General features: G+C 45.6%; 1 protein-coding gene across 19 annotated transcripts in view; it reads right to left on the bottom strand.

The window, feature by feature from the left end:
• Positions 1 to 15338, bottom strand: part of LOC121624500 (calcium/calmodulin-dependent protein kinase type II subunit gamma-like) — a 36999-nt gene continuing 21661 nt past the window's right edge. For 2 of the 19 annotated variants that reach the window (XM_041962185.1, XM_041962187.1), the window contains 10 exons: positions 12479 to 12519; positions 11629 to 11712; positions 9863 to 9907; positions 9713 to 9767; positions 9422 to 9502; positions 6935 to 7075; positions 4799 to 4874; positions 4526 to 4620; positions 3942 to 4178; positions 1 to 2710 (listed from right to left, as the gene is read on the bottom strand). In XM_041962185.1, the coding sequence (XP_041818119.1) occupies positions 3946 to 4178; positions 4526 to 4620; positions 4799 to 4874; positions 6935 to 7075; positions 9422 to 9502; positions 9713 to 9767; positions 9863 to 9907; positions 11629 to 11712; positions 12479 to 12519 (851 nt within the window). In that variant the 3' untranslated portion in view covers positions 1 to 2710; positions 3942 to 3945. The remainder of the gene's footprint in view (positions 2711 to 3941; positions 4179 to 4525; positions 4621 to 4798; positions 4875 to 6934; positions 7076 to 9421; positions 9503 to 9712; positions 9768 to 9862; positions 9908 to 11628; positions 11713 to 12478; positions 12520 to 15338) is intronic. The other 17 variants (XM_041962192.1, XM_041962198.1, XM_041962189.1 and 14 more) reach the window with 13 other exon arrangements.

Below are 15338 nucleotides of genomic sequence, written 5' to 3'. Positions count from 1 at the left end.
CAGTGCTGAAATAGTATTTTTATTAAATACTTTCAAGATCCAAGTTCGAAGAATAACAAAGCTATGATGAAGACCAACTAACACTCAGACAAACACTTGATAGTCGTCAATTCATGGTTGTATTTCATTGAACATCATGATCATGCAAAAAAACTCCAGCATCCATGTGAAGGCTGGGGGAGAAAGCGCAGCCCAATAGTATATCATTACAACGCAGGGAAAACGCTAACATCGAGGGCCTCATACCAAGCTACGGCTCCTGAATCCTTTTTTTTTTTTAATTTTGCATTTTTTTTTTTGTATTTTTCATGTCACCTATTCAACATTCTGGATGGAGGAGATTCTTATTTCAAAAGATGCAAATATCATATATTAACACTAGCTCCATCCTTATTCAGGTAGGTACATGGTAGAAATGCGTAACTGAAACATGCATATAACTAGGTCTCCCGCTCTGGTTCGACTGTGCAGGTCGCAGAAACCTGCACACCCACGCCGGCTCTCTCTCTCTCTGGCTTTCAAAACTCCTCTCAACTGAGCAGGCACGATTTAAAACCACCAAGGGCGTAGATTACATTAATAAATAATTTAGTCCCGATCAATCCATGATCGCTCAATCTGTAAATTTTGTGTTGTCTTCCTCCCTCTTTTCCCTTTTTTTTGTTCATAGTTTTTTTTTCTCTGTGTGCGAGGGAGAGTGCAGAACTCCAGCTTGGCAGATCGGCAAATTACCAAACGACAAGTTAACAGCAACGTCGACGACGACAAAAAAACTCAAACCAGTAACACGGGAACGGAGAAACAACAGAGAGAGGTACAAATAAACATCTCAAGAGCAGGGGCTCGTCGGTACACGGGGGGGAGGGCAGGGGCTGGGGGGTGGAGGGGGTTACCGGGAAGGGGGAGGGGCTTTAAGATACGACTGTCGCGGATGGATGGAGACAATTAAGCAGCACAGCAAGGGTGGCACCGTGGTCACACAGCAGAGGTGCAGATATGTTACAAAGCCTAAACACACCACCAGGCGTGTGTGCGTGTGTGTGTGTGTGTGTGCATACGATATGACGAGACGGCTCACAGCGTTGTGGGGTCAGGAGCTAAGGACACTATGATGAAGGTCTTCATGTTTAAAACTCTTGTTGGGCGGAGGGGTCAAACTAAACCTTACTTCTTTTATTCCCCGTCTCTATAAACAGTCTTGCGGCCACGGGACCAAAGCTGGCAGCCCCCATGAGTGTGTGTATGTGTGTGTGTGTGTGTGTGTGTGTTCATGTTTGTCGTGAATCATCAAGAGCTACCGATATTTTGAGGAAGTACTTTGAGGAGGAGGATGAAAACAAATTGAAATCGGTGAGGAAAATGTTGCTCCTAAGCTAGATCGGGGTCACAGAGGTCATGTCCAGATGCACAGGATGAGTGTCTCTTAGATACATGTACATATATTACACTTTTCTACATATATCTATACATACACTGTATTTACACAGTGATTATAAACAAACCAGGCCCTTGCAGGAAGCAGAGGAGGGGGGGGGGTTAAACGAGGGAATGGTTTAAGAGAGAGAAAGGTTGGGGGACGGGTGGATGAGGGAGAGGCGGCGGGCAAACATGCAAAACGCAGACGCCTTTCCCGGCTCGGTCTCTCCCTCCACTGCATACAGACGCGACAGAACGTGTTAACACGCGCAGGCTAGCTTTAAACTTGCACAATAAAATCCTTCTTTTTAAAAACTCAGCTGCTTTAAAAAGGAGCCTCGAATACAGGATTAGTCAGACAGACAAACAAACAAAAAGACGAATAATAAAATAAAGGTAAAAAATAAAATAAAATAAGATTAGAGGCTCCGGTTGTTCACAGGAACGCAAAGGGAACAGGATGCTAAAAACACAACAAAACACGTAACCTCAAATCAGACACCCGCCCCCCCCACCCGGATCCCACAACACCACGATTTTCCGTTCGGTCGGAAAACAAGCACACAAACGAAAACACGTAAACACATAAAAAGCCTAAAGTTCTACACTTTGGTGCTTCATGTTTTGATATCAAGTTTCTCTCGTCGTCAAGTTCTCCGACTGAGCCGACTTGATTTTTTTTCTTTTTTCTTTTTTTCCCTCTAGAATTCAGTTGGGGAAAATCTCCCTACGTCTTTACACCGTCGTCCGGGTAACGAGCACAACGCTTTCTACCCGGCCATCCCCAGAATGCCAAAAAAAATGTGTCCAAAATCTCAGCCGCTAACCTCACGCTCCCTTCTGTTCCTCCCTTATTTGATAGTGAATATAAATGCTTGGTTGGGTTTTGGTGGTTTCTGGTACATCTAGTCATAATTTACACAGCATATTCATAACTCATACTCATAAACTGTCACAAGTTCAACTGTAAATCCTCTCCTCACGCAGGACGTCTCATCTCGCGCGGGCAGAAAAAAGATGGCTGCCAGGGGAGGGATAGAGGGCAAAGACGCGCCCTCCAATCAGGCGCCAGATGCATGCATCATCCCATGGGGGCGGTGTCTTGTGTTCAGCCGGCCCCCAGCAGGTCAAAGGGGGGACAGGATTGGTTGGTATCGTGGAGAGGGATGCGATCTCGCCCGGCCGGGCTCCTGGCACTAGCCAATCCACGCAGAGGACGTGCCTCTTAAACACGCTTGCTGAAAAAAACTGCCCCCCAAAACACACACTCCAGTAGACTGGAGGCTCAGGACCACTGGAGGGGGAGAGAAGCAGCAAATTAGTTTCACTGGTGACTGAAAACTGAACCCAGAACAGGTTAAAGACTAATTCCAGCTGATTACTGGCTCTTCCAGTTTTGGCCATTGTTTCCATCAGCAACAGTAACTCTGCGCTCAGAAAGTTCACTGCTGAGATGTGGGAAACATGCAGGACGGCAGGTGAGGGGGGGCAGAACCACGAGCAGTCAGACGGGTTTTTAAAAGGAGTATTTCTGGGGACACTTGTTTGCCTTTTTAACAAGCGCGCAGTCGAGAGCTGACAGGAAGCGAGGTGAGACTGGAGGGCGGGCGGCTTGAGGTCCCCAGATGGACTTCATTCGGGGTCGCCGCGACTACATGGCAGCTTCGTGACCTCCAGGACGTCCTCAGGCAGGTTTTAAACAAACCTCCAAGTTATCCAAACTTATTTAGAGGAGAGAATGAAGACGAACAGTAAAGTTATTACGTAAGCTGTGGGGTGTGGACGTCTGTCACAGTTTGCAGACTTAGTTTAACCCGCTGCTCTCATCAGACATCGTCAGAGTGATGTGCAGGAATGCAGGACACTTCTCGCCCAGGGGGGCTTTCCTGCAGCGATGCTGGCGTGTTGTTATCGTCACCGACAGAACGAATGGCCAAAGCTTTGAGAGCTATTAATAAACCACAATCTGTGATCCAAATGTGAACGGGGTGAATCATCTTCACCACCAGACATCAAAACACATGGTCACAAACTGCCGAATTGATTGACAGGTCTTTGAATGCAGAGTCGAACAACTAAATCTAAGTTTTCAATGTTTTCTGATTCTCTTAAATGTTTTTTTTCACCAATATTTCCAATTACAGGAGAGGAATTATGGTCAGCTACGAAGCAAAACAAATGTAATTACTTCATTTTTTTAGACTCAAATCAAATTATGAATTCATGTTTGTGATCTCGAACATGAAAATTAGAGATTTAACATTTTAGCAGCTTTACTGCTAAAGTTCTGCTCAGGTGAGTGTAGCTCAGTATGAATCATTCTCATCACAGAAGTCTTAATTTGTAAAAAAATTACATAAATTTAACTTGGTGTAGTCAATAAGCTGCTTTCAGCCTTTCATTTTCAGATTTGTGTCATTCCTGGTGTGACCACTGGGGGGAGCCAGAGTCAGGAATTTTCTAACGCTGCACGTAGCAGATATTAGCTGTGTGACACTGAAACTGTGTGCGTGTGAGGCGGGTACCTGATCACTGTAGTGGTGCAGCAGGCGCTCCTGAGCAGTGGAAGTGAACATTGAGCCACTTGCCATCGCGACGATGCCACACCCTGGTCTCCTCCGATTGGCTGGAGCGAGGGCGGCCCGTGGTGTCTACAAACTGTGTGAGCCGGATGTAGGCGATGCACGCAGCGTCCTCGCCGATCAGGTGCACGTGCGGGTTGAGCAGGGTGGTGTGCACGGGCTTGCTGTTCTTGCTCAGCACTGGATAACATAAACAAAGACAGTAAAATGTATCTTTAAATACCCGATTGATCAACAGGTTTTGGACAGTTTTTTTGCATCTTTTATCAGACGGATGTAACCTTTACCGCTCGTCCCTGCAGTGTTACTGCTTTCATTCAGCCGAAAGGTTACCGGGTCTTGAGGTGGGAAATTGGTGGTATAGATTTCCCTGAATATTGATCCCTGCTTCCTTTCACACATGACCTCATGCAGGAAATGTTCCTGAACATTTCAGGGATGGGCCGCTCGTGTGCTAAAGGTGCTAAAGCTCCACCTGGTCGGTGTTCACGGCAGATAAAAATAGACGTGTGCAAGAGGAGACTCACAGTTTTCAAAGTAGAACTTGTGAAAGTCCATGCCCTCCACCAGGTTCCCCAGGGCTTCGGGTTCAAAAGAGGTCAGTCCAGGATCGCAAATCCTCCTGAGGAAGAGCAACGAGGAGGAGAAGGAGACGGGTGAGAAAGTAAGAGTGGGTGAAAAGACGGAGACATTTGAACAGAGACAACGAAGACGAAAAAACTCTGAAGAACGCCGTCAGAACATTACAGAAATATAACTTCCTGCAGAAAGCACCAAATCCCTGCTGCAGTTATACTCACGTGTAGGCATCGAAATCTCCATTGTTGATCGCCTCGATCAGCTGCTCCGTTATCTTGATGATCTCCTGTTTACGAGCTACACAGAGAGCAGGACAGAGACCGAGACAGATGGTAAATGGAGAGTAGTCGGTTAAACACAACAGCTAATTATGTGGTGGTTCAGCCTGATGACGTTTTCGCTCTCTGCTCTCTTTTCTCCGCGGCTACAGCTCGAGACGCTCGTCTTTAACCTCGTCGCTCGGTCCGAAGCAGCTTCCTCGACCCTCGCCGCTGCCTGTCGCTCTGATTCTCACCTTCTGTGCAGCACAGAAACTGACTGAACGCTCCGCTCTGCTGTGTGAGCACACACTGCCACCAAAACAAACAAAAAAGATCTGCTCGGAAACGGCAGAAGCTTCGTCTGACAGATCTTAACTCAAAGTCTGCTAACTGAAGCAACGCTACCCACAGAGGAAGAACACGAGATGGACTGAAAAGCTCCAGAAAAGGATCATCAGTGGCCTTTGAGTTAAGATTTATAAGAAAAGAAAAACTTTCGAGCATAAACTTATTTTTGCGACTGTTCACATGTCTAAAAAACACGAAGCTCCATTAAAACGTATTTATTTTGTGTTATATTAACGCTGCCTCTGACCAGATTTCTAGTGAATAAATAAAACTGACAGGATTTGAATCAGTAGAGAAAACGTTTGTCCCTCACGTGGTGGAAAATTACCTTCAAATTGACAGTTTATCAGCATTAATGAGCAGCATTCTAACGCCTGTGACATTTCCACACGTTACACATACAAACTTAAAACATCAATGACACCACTACACAACCCCCCCTCCTACAGAAAGCCATGTGAGCAGACGGCTGCTGAAGTCTGGTGATAGATTGTTCTTCTTGCCCACAAATCCCCTGAAAAGACCAAAACCAACAATGAAGTGAACCAACACGAATCGTCTGCGGAGCCGAAGCCTGAAATACTGCATTTTAGTCATCGACACCATAGAGCTCCACTGTCATCCAAGAACTGTTAAAAAACATCAGAGACATGCACACCTGACAGGTTCCTTCACTGCCATGAACATGAGCACTGTAGATTATTCTGACTCAATCCCACATACAGCGTCCGCGTATTTTAGAAGCATTTTTTGTTTTATTTGTAGAAATTGTCTTAATATCCTAAACTGCAATCAATAAATCAAATGCTCTGACAAAAAGAGAAAAAGAAAAATGCTGTAGCTGTTGCAGGCCTGTAATAAGCTGTACCTGCCTGTCTACCTGCATACCTGTCCACCTGCAGGAATTCTGCTTGCATGACTGGAATCTTCCACAAGGCTCAGCAGATTCATTGCTAAACTTATAGCAAGCTAGTTGCACAAGACTGTCAGTGCAGTGCGGCCAAAATGTACAACATGCTAACATGCTAGCTCGACAGCTGTGAGTGCTAACAACGGATGTGTTCGTTGTTTACATTCGTCGTGGTGATGTTAGGTGTTTTAGCTAGTTGGAAACATGTAGTGGTGAAAATGATCCGTTGCGCTTGCAGCACCGTACACCCCGAACAGACAGCAGCTAACCCCGAAGCACAAAGCACACGCCTGCAGCAGCGAGCAGTAACTGCCGGGCCGGAAACCTTTTCAGACTGAGGTACATTCATGGCTATTTTACTTCTATTTATACTGCTTTCAAAATCTAGTTTATCCTAGCTTCTGTTTTAAATACCAAGTAGTGCAGCAAATGTGTATTCATCCGCGACTGAAAATAGTCCCTAACAGATGTACTATTTAATGCAGCTTCAGTAAGATTTTAAAGAGACTAAAACATTGTTGGTTTTGGTCATTTGATGGGAACTTGATCTCGGTCGTTTATGCCACTTTTTCATCACTTGCAGCAAAAGTAAATGAACCATTTCAACACGTGAACATACATCAAACCGACTGTTATCGGTCTTATAACGTGTAGAGTTATTCGTCTCATTTCAAGTCTTAAAACAGGAGGAAATGAACCGGGCAGAAGTTAAACTGCCTCACCTATTTGAGATTTACCACCTAGCTAAAAGACCGAGATGCAAGATGTTTAGTGCGACAGCTACAGTGAGGAGACGGCAAGACAAAGCTGAGGTCAGTTAGTCAAGACTGTGTCCTTACTCTGCTTAGTGTTGTTTATAGCAGCGACAGTGTTGCTCCCTAGCGGAGCGGCAGGCATGGAGGACTGTGAGAGCTCAGAGTCAGGGCAGGAGCTGTTGCCTGTGCTGTTCCATGCCATGCGCTTTACATCATGCGGTGGAACTGAAACACACAACGGGTGGTCAACAAACACGTGGACGGGTGACAAGGATGACAGAAACGTACATGTGATCATTGAGACGCACGCACACTAAACATGCAGTCACAAACTTAAGAGGCAAAACTGAACAGGAGACAAAAAATCAGTAAAATTAGTAAGAAATAAACAAACACTCGGAGCTAGTGGGGGTTTAGTTTATGGCTGGCATGCAGATGGGTGACATGAGGACAGGATGGCAGCTGGAAGCGCGATGAGAACAGCTCTGATAGCGATGCCGTGTGATGTGGAAGTCATTTAACCGCCTGCTCTGCTCACGTCTACTCTTAACGCTCATATACATTAATAAAGCCTCGTCTGATGAACTGCAGCACCCGGCGAGGGGGGGGATCAAAGCCGGTGTTTGCTATTAGCTCGTGTTACGCCTGTGGGGGAAACTTAGTGCGTTCAGGAAGGAAGGAAGGTGGGAGAGGAGTAAAGAGGAGGAGAGCAAAAGAGATCAGACTGTCCTGTAAGTGCAGGTGTGTCTGACGAGATGACGGGAGGTCGAGAGACGAGAGGAGAGATTAGGGGGGGGGGGGGATTTGTGAGAGGAAAGAGGCGAGATAACGATGTAGCGAAGAACGGCGTATTAGAGAGAAATGGAGAATAAATTAGGGAGAGGATTACAGAACATAACAGAGAATAAAGCATTAGAGGAGGAGAATGGAGGAGACGATGTGGGGACAAAGAGAATCCTGATGCTCTATGGTGTGTGCGTGAACTCCGGGGGAGTCGGACAGGCAGGCGGCAGGGCCTGTCAGACTGAGAGGCCGGTTTAGGACGCCCAGCTGCAAGGTAAGCAAGGCTTCCTCCAGCTGGAGCTGTCACATTAGGAGGACAAGGGGATAGATGCAGTGATCACCAAGAACCACACACACACAGACACGCGCGCGCACACACACACACACACATTTCAGGGTTCCCACAGTGGCCCTGATGAAAAACTTTTTTAATGACTTTCCATAATTAGGTCGCGGTGCCCCGTGACCTGAAAAAAACCCTGCTGTTTCTTTAAAAAGTGTGTTCTGAGTGGAGCGAAGTGAAGTCCAGGTAGTGAAGCAGTTTAAGGTGCAGTCCGGCTCTTAAGAAGAGAGCGCGCAGCGTGGAGTATAATGGATGTGCACGGCAGGAAATGACAGAGTGCAATCTGTGTGTAAAACAAGTAATAAGTCTGGTAATGCATCCCAGTTAAAGGAATATTCCACTTTATTACAACTTGGGCCTCATTAACAGTCAGACAATCGCTTCAGTGTAAACTGGGGATTTATTGATCCAGGCAGTGGAAAGTGATGTACGCAGATTTTACATTTGGGAAAATCAGAATTGGTGTGACGCTATCGGGAGAGAAAACGTCAGATTGGTGCATCCGACTCAATCAAAATGTTGCCCAAACAAACCTGCGAGCGCACAACTTCAGTAACCACGATTAATAAAATCTGATCATTTAGGTAATCACTCTCAATGTTAAACGTTGTTTCTCTCCATCTGATCCGGGCTCTGTTCCTGGCTAATCCAGGCTAACATGATGTTCCTGTTGATTCTCATCCTGATGATTTTGGCTAAATGTAATGTTTTCTGTCTCCATCAAGTTATAACCGAGCCAACGTCTTTCTTGCATCCATTTTATTTTGTTGTGCATTTTAAACTTAATTGGCAACAATTACACCAACAGATCACAGAGGTTTCTCAATAGCCTGCAAGTTCTCATCTAAAATCATCCAAACTTGAGGAACTCACTCATTTTTATAAAAAGATGGGTTCATATTTGGGGCTGTGAACATGTTTGCTTGCTCAGGCAACAGTTTAAGCCCTTTGACGATCTGAAAATCCAGACTTGTGCCAAACCATTAACAATAAAATCAAGCTAATGCAGTTATCGGTGTAAAGCTCGTCTGACTGCTTGTGTTTCTCGCCCTGTCGGACTTGTTTTTAGTGATTCCCTGATCTCAGGAATGAAACCCACAAAAACAAGATCCAAGTTGTAATAATTAAACAAATCAAATCGACACTAACATCGAGCACTATAAAATTCTACGATGTTCCCCGACTTTTCCGTAAGATATTTCTGGAGTTTATGAAATTTAAAAACAAATATAAAAATCAAGAATGTGCCACAAATTCCAAAACCAGTGGGAACCCTCGAAAAAAGCTTGGTGGATCAGAGTGAGGGAGCTCAAAGATGTGAGACGTCATTGCCAGTGACTACAAAAAGCCAGGGTGGGAGTGGGGGAGGGCGGGCGGGTGGGTGGGGGTGTTAGGTCCTTGCCAGTGGCGACCGAACAGCTTCTGGTTGCCATGGATAAACTTACTGGCAGGTGAGCTTTGAGGTGAGGGCAGAAGTGGGGGCATCTCCTCTGTGGCGCTGCTCTGACTCAGCGCCGAACTGTCCGCTAGAACACACACACACACACACGCACACACGATAAATACGTACGCACACACACACACCACATGCACACAGTCAAGAGTGTGACGGACACGTGTTGCATCGCAGCACACCTGCCAGCCACTACAGTCAAATACACACACTTCACTGGATGGGAGACAGAGAAAGAGAGAGCGGATAAGAACAGGAAAAAGGGAAGAAAACACTCGAGTACCTTTCCTACCTTTCATTTCCTCCTCGTCGTTGGTGGCGTTGCTCTCCGTCGATCCCTGTTAAAGGCGGACAGACCGACAGAAAGATCCTTAAATGAACACAAGCGGCTGCTGGTCGAACAGCTTTCAGACAGACGCGACACACATCTCACCTTGACTCCATCAGGAGGGTTGTGCACCACCGTGCTCTGAGATTCCTGCGAGGCAGAACAGAGCGGTTAGTCCGGCACATCACAGTCCTGGACCAGTGCCTCTCAACTGGCTTCAAACTGGGCCCCACACTGCACCTCAGCCACGGGGTCATAACCGAACACATCATCTCATTGCTAGTAGCTCATCTGTCTGCAAAACTTTCAAGAGCACCATTGGCTAGAGCCGGACGATGATTATTTAGGGCTGCAACTAATGATTATTCACATTATAGATTATTTTACTGATCGATTGTCTGATGAAGAGCAAATATTTGAGAAGCCTGTGAATTTTTGGTCTTTTGGCTTAAAAATAAAAAAAACAAAGACAGTCATTATAATTAACTGATTATCAGTATTGTTGCTGATTAATTTTCTGTTGATTACCTTATTGACTTTCACTGGAATCACTTTGTGATATGACATTATGATACTGTGCTGTCGTTTTACAAAATCATTTAAGATAAATTACAGTGATGAAGTCATGAGAAAAATGTAATTAAAATCTAAGAAAAGCCTTATCTAGGGCTGCAACTGACGATTATGTCAATTGTTGACTAACTGACTCACTTTTAATCATTTGGTTACAACATATCAGAAAAATAGTGCAAAATCCCATTTTCTCATAATCCCAGTTTCCCAGAATCCCACATGACGTCTTCAAATGTCTTATTTTATCGATCTAAAAGCCCTAAACCCAGAGAGACGCTGCATGGATGGAGTTTTTCCTTGATAAATTTCTTGACTTAAATTGTTAATTGATGATCAAAATAGTTGTTAATTTTCAATCAATCAACAGTTTTATCTGATGTAATACAAAGAAGTGAAAGTTTCTTGGCACTGAACATGAATAATTTATATTTGATTTAGCATATATTTGCTGTAACATACAAAATCTACCGCTGAATGTTCTAATTAGTATTCTGATATGCTTTCAGCCACGTCACCCGTGGCCGACTTTGGGGTCCTGCACCACCAGTTGAGAAGCACCACCTTACCAGACCACACAGTGGAGTCTGTAACCACACCAGTACAAGATGTAACATGTAATGCATGCTAGTAAAGCGTTTAAAAATCACAACATGCTAATACTGGATAAGAGCACAACAATAAAAAATGGCAGTATGGTAAGGATGTCAACGGGGATGTTAAGTAAACAGGTTAGAGTGAGAGAGACGGTTGGACGGGCTAAGAAATTTGGATGGCCAAGTAAGATGTTAGGATAGATGGTTGCAAGGCGGCGCTGACTTTAGTAAGAAAGTTATAAGGACAGCTGGTTAAGCATGGGAGAAAAGCGAGTAACACAAAGGCCATTGCATAAGTTCTACTTAGATCAGCAGCCATAACTAACTAACTAACCCAGAACTCTGCAGCTCCCTGTGCTGCCGCCTCAGAGGCACGTAATCCTACTGATAGTTCATGCTCCTTAAAATCTAAAAAGATGCACATGTGCAGCCTGAGATTTAAAGTAATGATGAGCAGTTTTAATCATTTCCAAAAAGCCTCTTTCCTGCTATGATTCAGGACACACATGTGCAGCTTTCGGGGGGGATAAAATGGCCAGAGGATGGGTGCTGCCGGGACAGGGAATGTTATGGTGCAACACCTCCTGGGTGGTAGATGAAGGATGACAAGCAGCGACTATGACGATGGAGCATGAGGCACAACGGGCTACTATGCAACTACTGGGGTTGGGGTGGGGGAGGGGACACTGCGGCGGCCTACTGTACCATCTGGGCGTTGGTTGCCATGTTGGTGTCTTTCAGGGCATTGATGGCGCTCACTATACTGTTCTTACTGTTGTTGGTAGAAGGCTGGGACGAGAACGCAGACACTCAAAGTGAACACATACGTTACACACACAGATGCATTAGAATTACACGCCTTTCAGGGAACGGGGCTAATGTTGGTCGAGACTTCGAGGCTGTTGAGAGCTAACAGGGTAAATGAGAGGGTGAGTGCCACAGAATGGCCTCTAGATCATCCTTTTTACTGCCTCACTAACTCTCTATGCCTCCACCACTTAACTGCACAGAGAGACCCCCTGGGGCAGGGGAGGAAGAGAGGGAGGCGGGAGGAGGAGAGGGGGGGAGAGAGATGCTCAATAGCAGCAGAGAATGACGGAGACTGCTCGGAAAAAGAGAGCAACAAATCTCTGACTGAGACCAACTAAAGGCGAGAGAATAAAACCAGCGTAGAAGAAGAATTAACTGGTAATTATACACAGGAATGTGACTGGAAAAGAGGAAAAAGAGTTAAGAGTTTCTCAAACTTGTGGATGGGATTCTGGGATTTAAAAACAGGCAACAGAAGGTTGAGAAACCCTGAGATGTAACACAGTCCTCTATTGAAATTAATGGGAAATCTGGAAGAAAAAAAAAAAACCAAACTGAAAAATATCTTTTACTGTATGAGAAATAAAGCTCTCAGTATGATACTTGGGAGGGGATGTGAGCCTGAGAGAGGTACAGAAAAAGAACAGAAAGTATAAAAAGGGAGGGAGGGTTGAGCTAAAAGAGGAGAGACAGGACACAGTGTAGTAGAACAAAAGAGGGCAGAGAGGCGGCGAGACAACCTTACCTTAGCAGAATCTGACTTCTTGTTGAGTAAACTTTTGCATGCTGTAAAAAAAAAAGTAAAAAAAAGAAGAAAAAAAAAAAAGATGGAGGATAGAAAAGGAGAGAAACAGGTAAAGTTTTACTGTTGACGACAGCATCCAGGCCAATCCACACAGCTCTTTTCCAGCTTTTATAAAAATCCACAAATTGAGCAAAAAAACAAAAAACAAAACAAAACTGGATCTGCAGGTTGCCATTATCTATGAAACCCCAATACCTGAGCCATTACGACAAAGCAGGTCTAGATTGATGCCAGAGAATAACATGCATTTAATGGATTTTGTGTTTGTTTTTTTTTCCCCCTTGACTGTACAAGTTGCTACTCTGCAAAACCCATTCAACATCATAATCCATTCATTGCCATCTGGGGATAAAAGAGAAACCTGAGAGCAAAGTAAACTTCCTCAATCCATTTCCTGTCTGGAAGACCCCAGCAGATCTAAAAAGAGAGTGATGGTCAGACTCAAACTGCCGCCAGGACTGACGGCGATGAGCTAGGTTAATGTAAATCATTGATTTCTTTTAAGGGCCCAAGTCACTTTTCCTCTCTGACTAAAGCTCTCAGCAGTCTGTTGGTTTTCTACTGACACACACAGGTTCCAAAAATCTTATCTTTTGTTTCTTACCTTCCAATAAGAAATGGGAGAGGGGAAAGAGGGGGAGAGAGGGGAGGATTGAAAGAGAGGGCTTAGTATTTCAACACAAGATAATGGAGATAAGGGGGCACAGCATTTACAGCAGCAAACAATATCAAGTGACAACTCATGCTCCTTAATCTCGGCTGTTGCGTCGATATGCGGCTTCTATCTTGGCCTGGCCATGCAGCATCCCAAGGAAAATAAACAAAAAAAGAAAGAAAAGTTTCATTCCACAACCAGGGAAAGGAGAGCTGAACGTTCAGAGCGCAAACGTCTGCTCTTCATACGGCTACGTCTTCTACGAAACAGCCATCAGGGTGCTAACCGTGGCAGCGTGGGGGCACCACGTTCATACGCTCTCTAAATACGTCCTTCCCTCCTGCTTCTCGAGAGAATGGAGGCAGGAGTCAAGATGACCCACAGTGCAACACGCCTGTGGGGAAGGACGCATTAGAAAGCATTTGAAGCTGTGCATCCCGAGAGTATTTTACAGGTTATGACCACACAGGACACCCACATGCGAAAGGCAGCAAGGCAAACACCTTTCCAGAAACATACAGAAATGCTTCCACTTCTGTCGCATTTTTGCTATAATGTCATTTTTTTAAAAAAAAGGAAACATCATGAGCAAACTGCCAAGCCTTGCTTCAGCCGTACTCTGCGGAGATGTGCAAGGAAGCAGTTATAGTAAAAAAATAAATAAATAAATAAAGTGCCAGGATTTTGGACAGTGATGAGTGACATCAGAGGGCCGAAAGCCAAAAGCCGAGAAAAACAAAATGAAATAAAATAAGATAAAAAACTAGACGAGGAGAGCTGAGGAGTCTTATCTGGAGTGATGATGTCACACATGACGTTCAGAGAAACTTACAAACAGGCAACTGGGTCCAGTCTCTGTGAAGAAGCCCGCATTCGAGGGGCTCTAGCTGACAATCAAACCACCACAGACACCCCGAATCTCAGCGCACCAATCACACATTCCAGTAATAACACCCGCCTCCCCTTAGGTTTCTCCACTGACCACCCCCCCCTTCACATGTTTACCTTTACCCTGCCTACACACAGATCCTAGTTACCTATGGAGAGATTTAAGCTCACTGTAGAGCAAAGAGGATTCTCTCGTCTGAAAGGGCGACAGAAAATCCCGGCTGCTCTACACTGACTGTTTCTAATGAACTCAATCCACGGAGCCACCATCGGAATCGCCGACCTTCACCACCCGTCCCCACCCAGCAGGATGAGAGCTGAGCCTGATTTTAGTAATTTCAAAACAAAAGGGATCCATCCCTCCGTTCATGGTGAATGGTGAGAGTGACTGGAATATGTCACTGGGTATTTGACAAAAGTGGCGGCAGGTTTGCCGCCATGTTGGCTCGTGGCATTCCTTTGAGAAGGCACAGAGACTTTTTTTTTGGAAAGCACTAAAACAGACCTCAGGAAGGGGAGATGAGACATGGGATGCCTTTAACCTCTGGGGATTCATCAGGAAGGCTGCGCAACGATGATGGTTTCAACAGTAGGCTCCGTCAAAGGCAGCACTCCCATCCATCTCCCTCTAAACTCCCCCAGCTCTTCAACATCCGCCTTTCCCTTCCCCTCCCACCAGACCCAGGTCAGACGATGGCAGCACGCCAACCCAGCTCTTGCCGGCCCCCTGCAGTGTCAGTTCCCGCCCCCAGGATACAGGCCCCTCCTCATCCCCTGCCCCAGTCCGCCCTGTGCCCATCCTCACAGCCCCGGGCTGGAGAGGGGGGCGCACAGGGGCGTGCAGGGTCAGCTGGAAGTTCAGGATGGAGCTTGCTAGAAGTGACGACATGGCTAATTTGTGAGATGAAATGGGGGCTACGTGGTCGAGGCTGAGTGGTGGTGAGGTGTAAATGTAAAAAGCACTTTGGGAGTACAGATTGAATCAATTACCATTAAAGGTGCAATATGTAAGAACTGGCCACATGTCGATTTCATTCAAACAAACAGAGGCCAGATAGACCGAGACTACAGTAACCGCTAACTACTGCTACCTGTAGCTATCCTCAGTTTAACACCGGGGCGGGGAGCATTTACATCGGTAGCGAAGTACTTTTGGACCGCTGGAACGAGAAGGTTTTTATGGCCAGGGAGTGAGGGACCCAGTATTAGCAGGGAGTGGCACTGGAGTGGGTACCAGAACCCGGGAGAATGGGCAAC

The sequence above is a fragment of the Chelmon rostratus genome, chromosome 21 (genome assembly GCF_017976325.1).
Source record: "Chelmon rostratus isolate fCheRos1 chromosome 21, fCheRos1.pri, whole genome shotgun sequence".
Lineage (NCBI taxonomy): Eukaryota > Metazoa > Chordata > Actinopteri > Chaetodontiformes > Chaetodontidae > Chelmon > Chelmon rostratus.
This window is presented reverse-complemented; position numbering and strand designations above follow the sequence as displayed.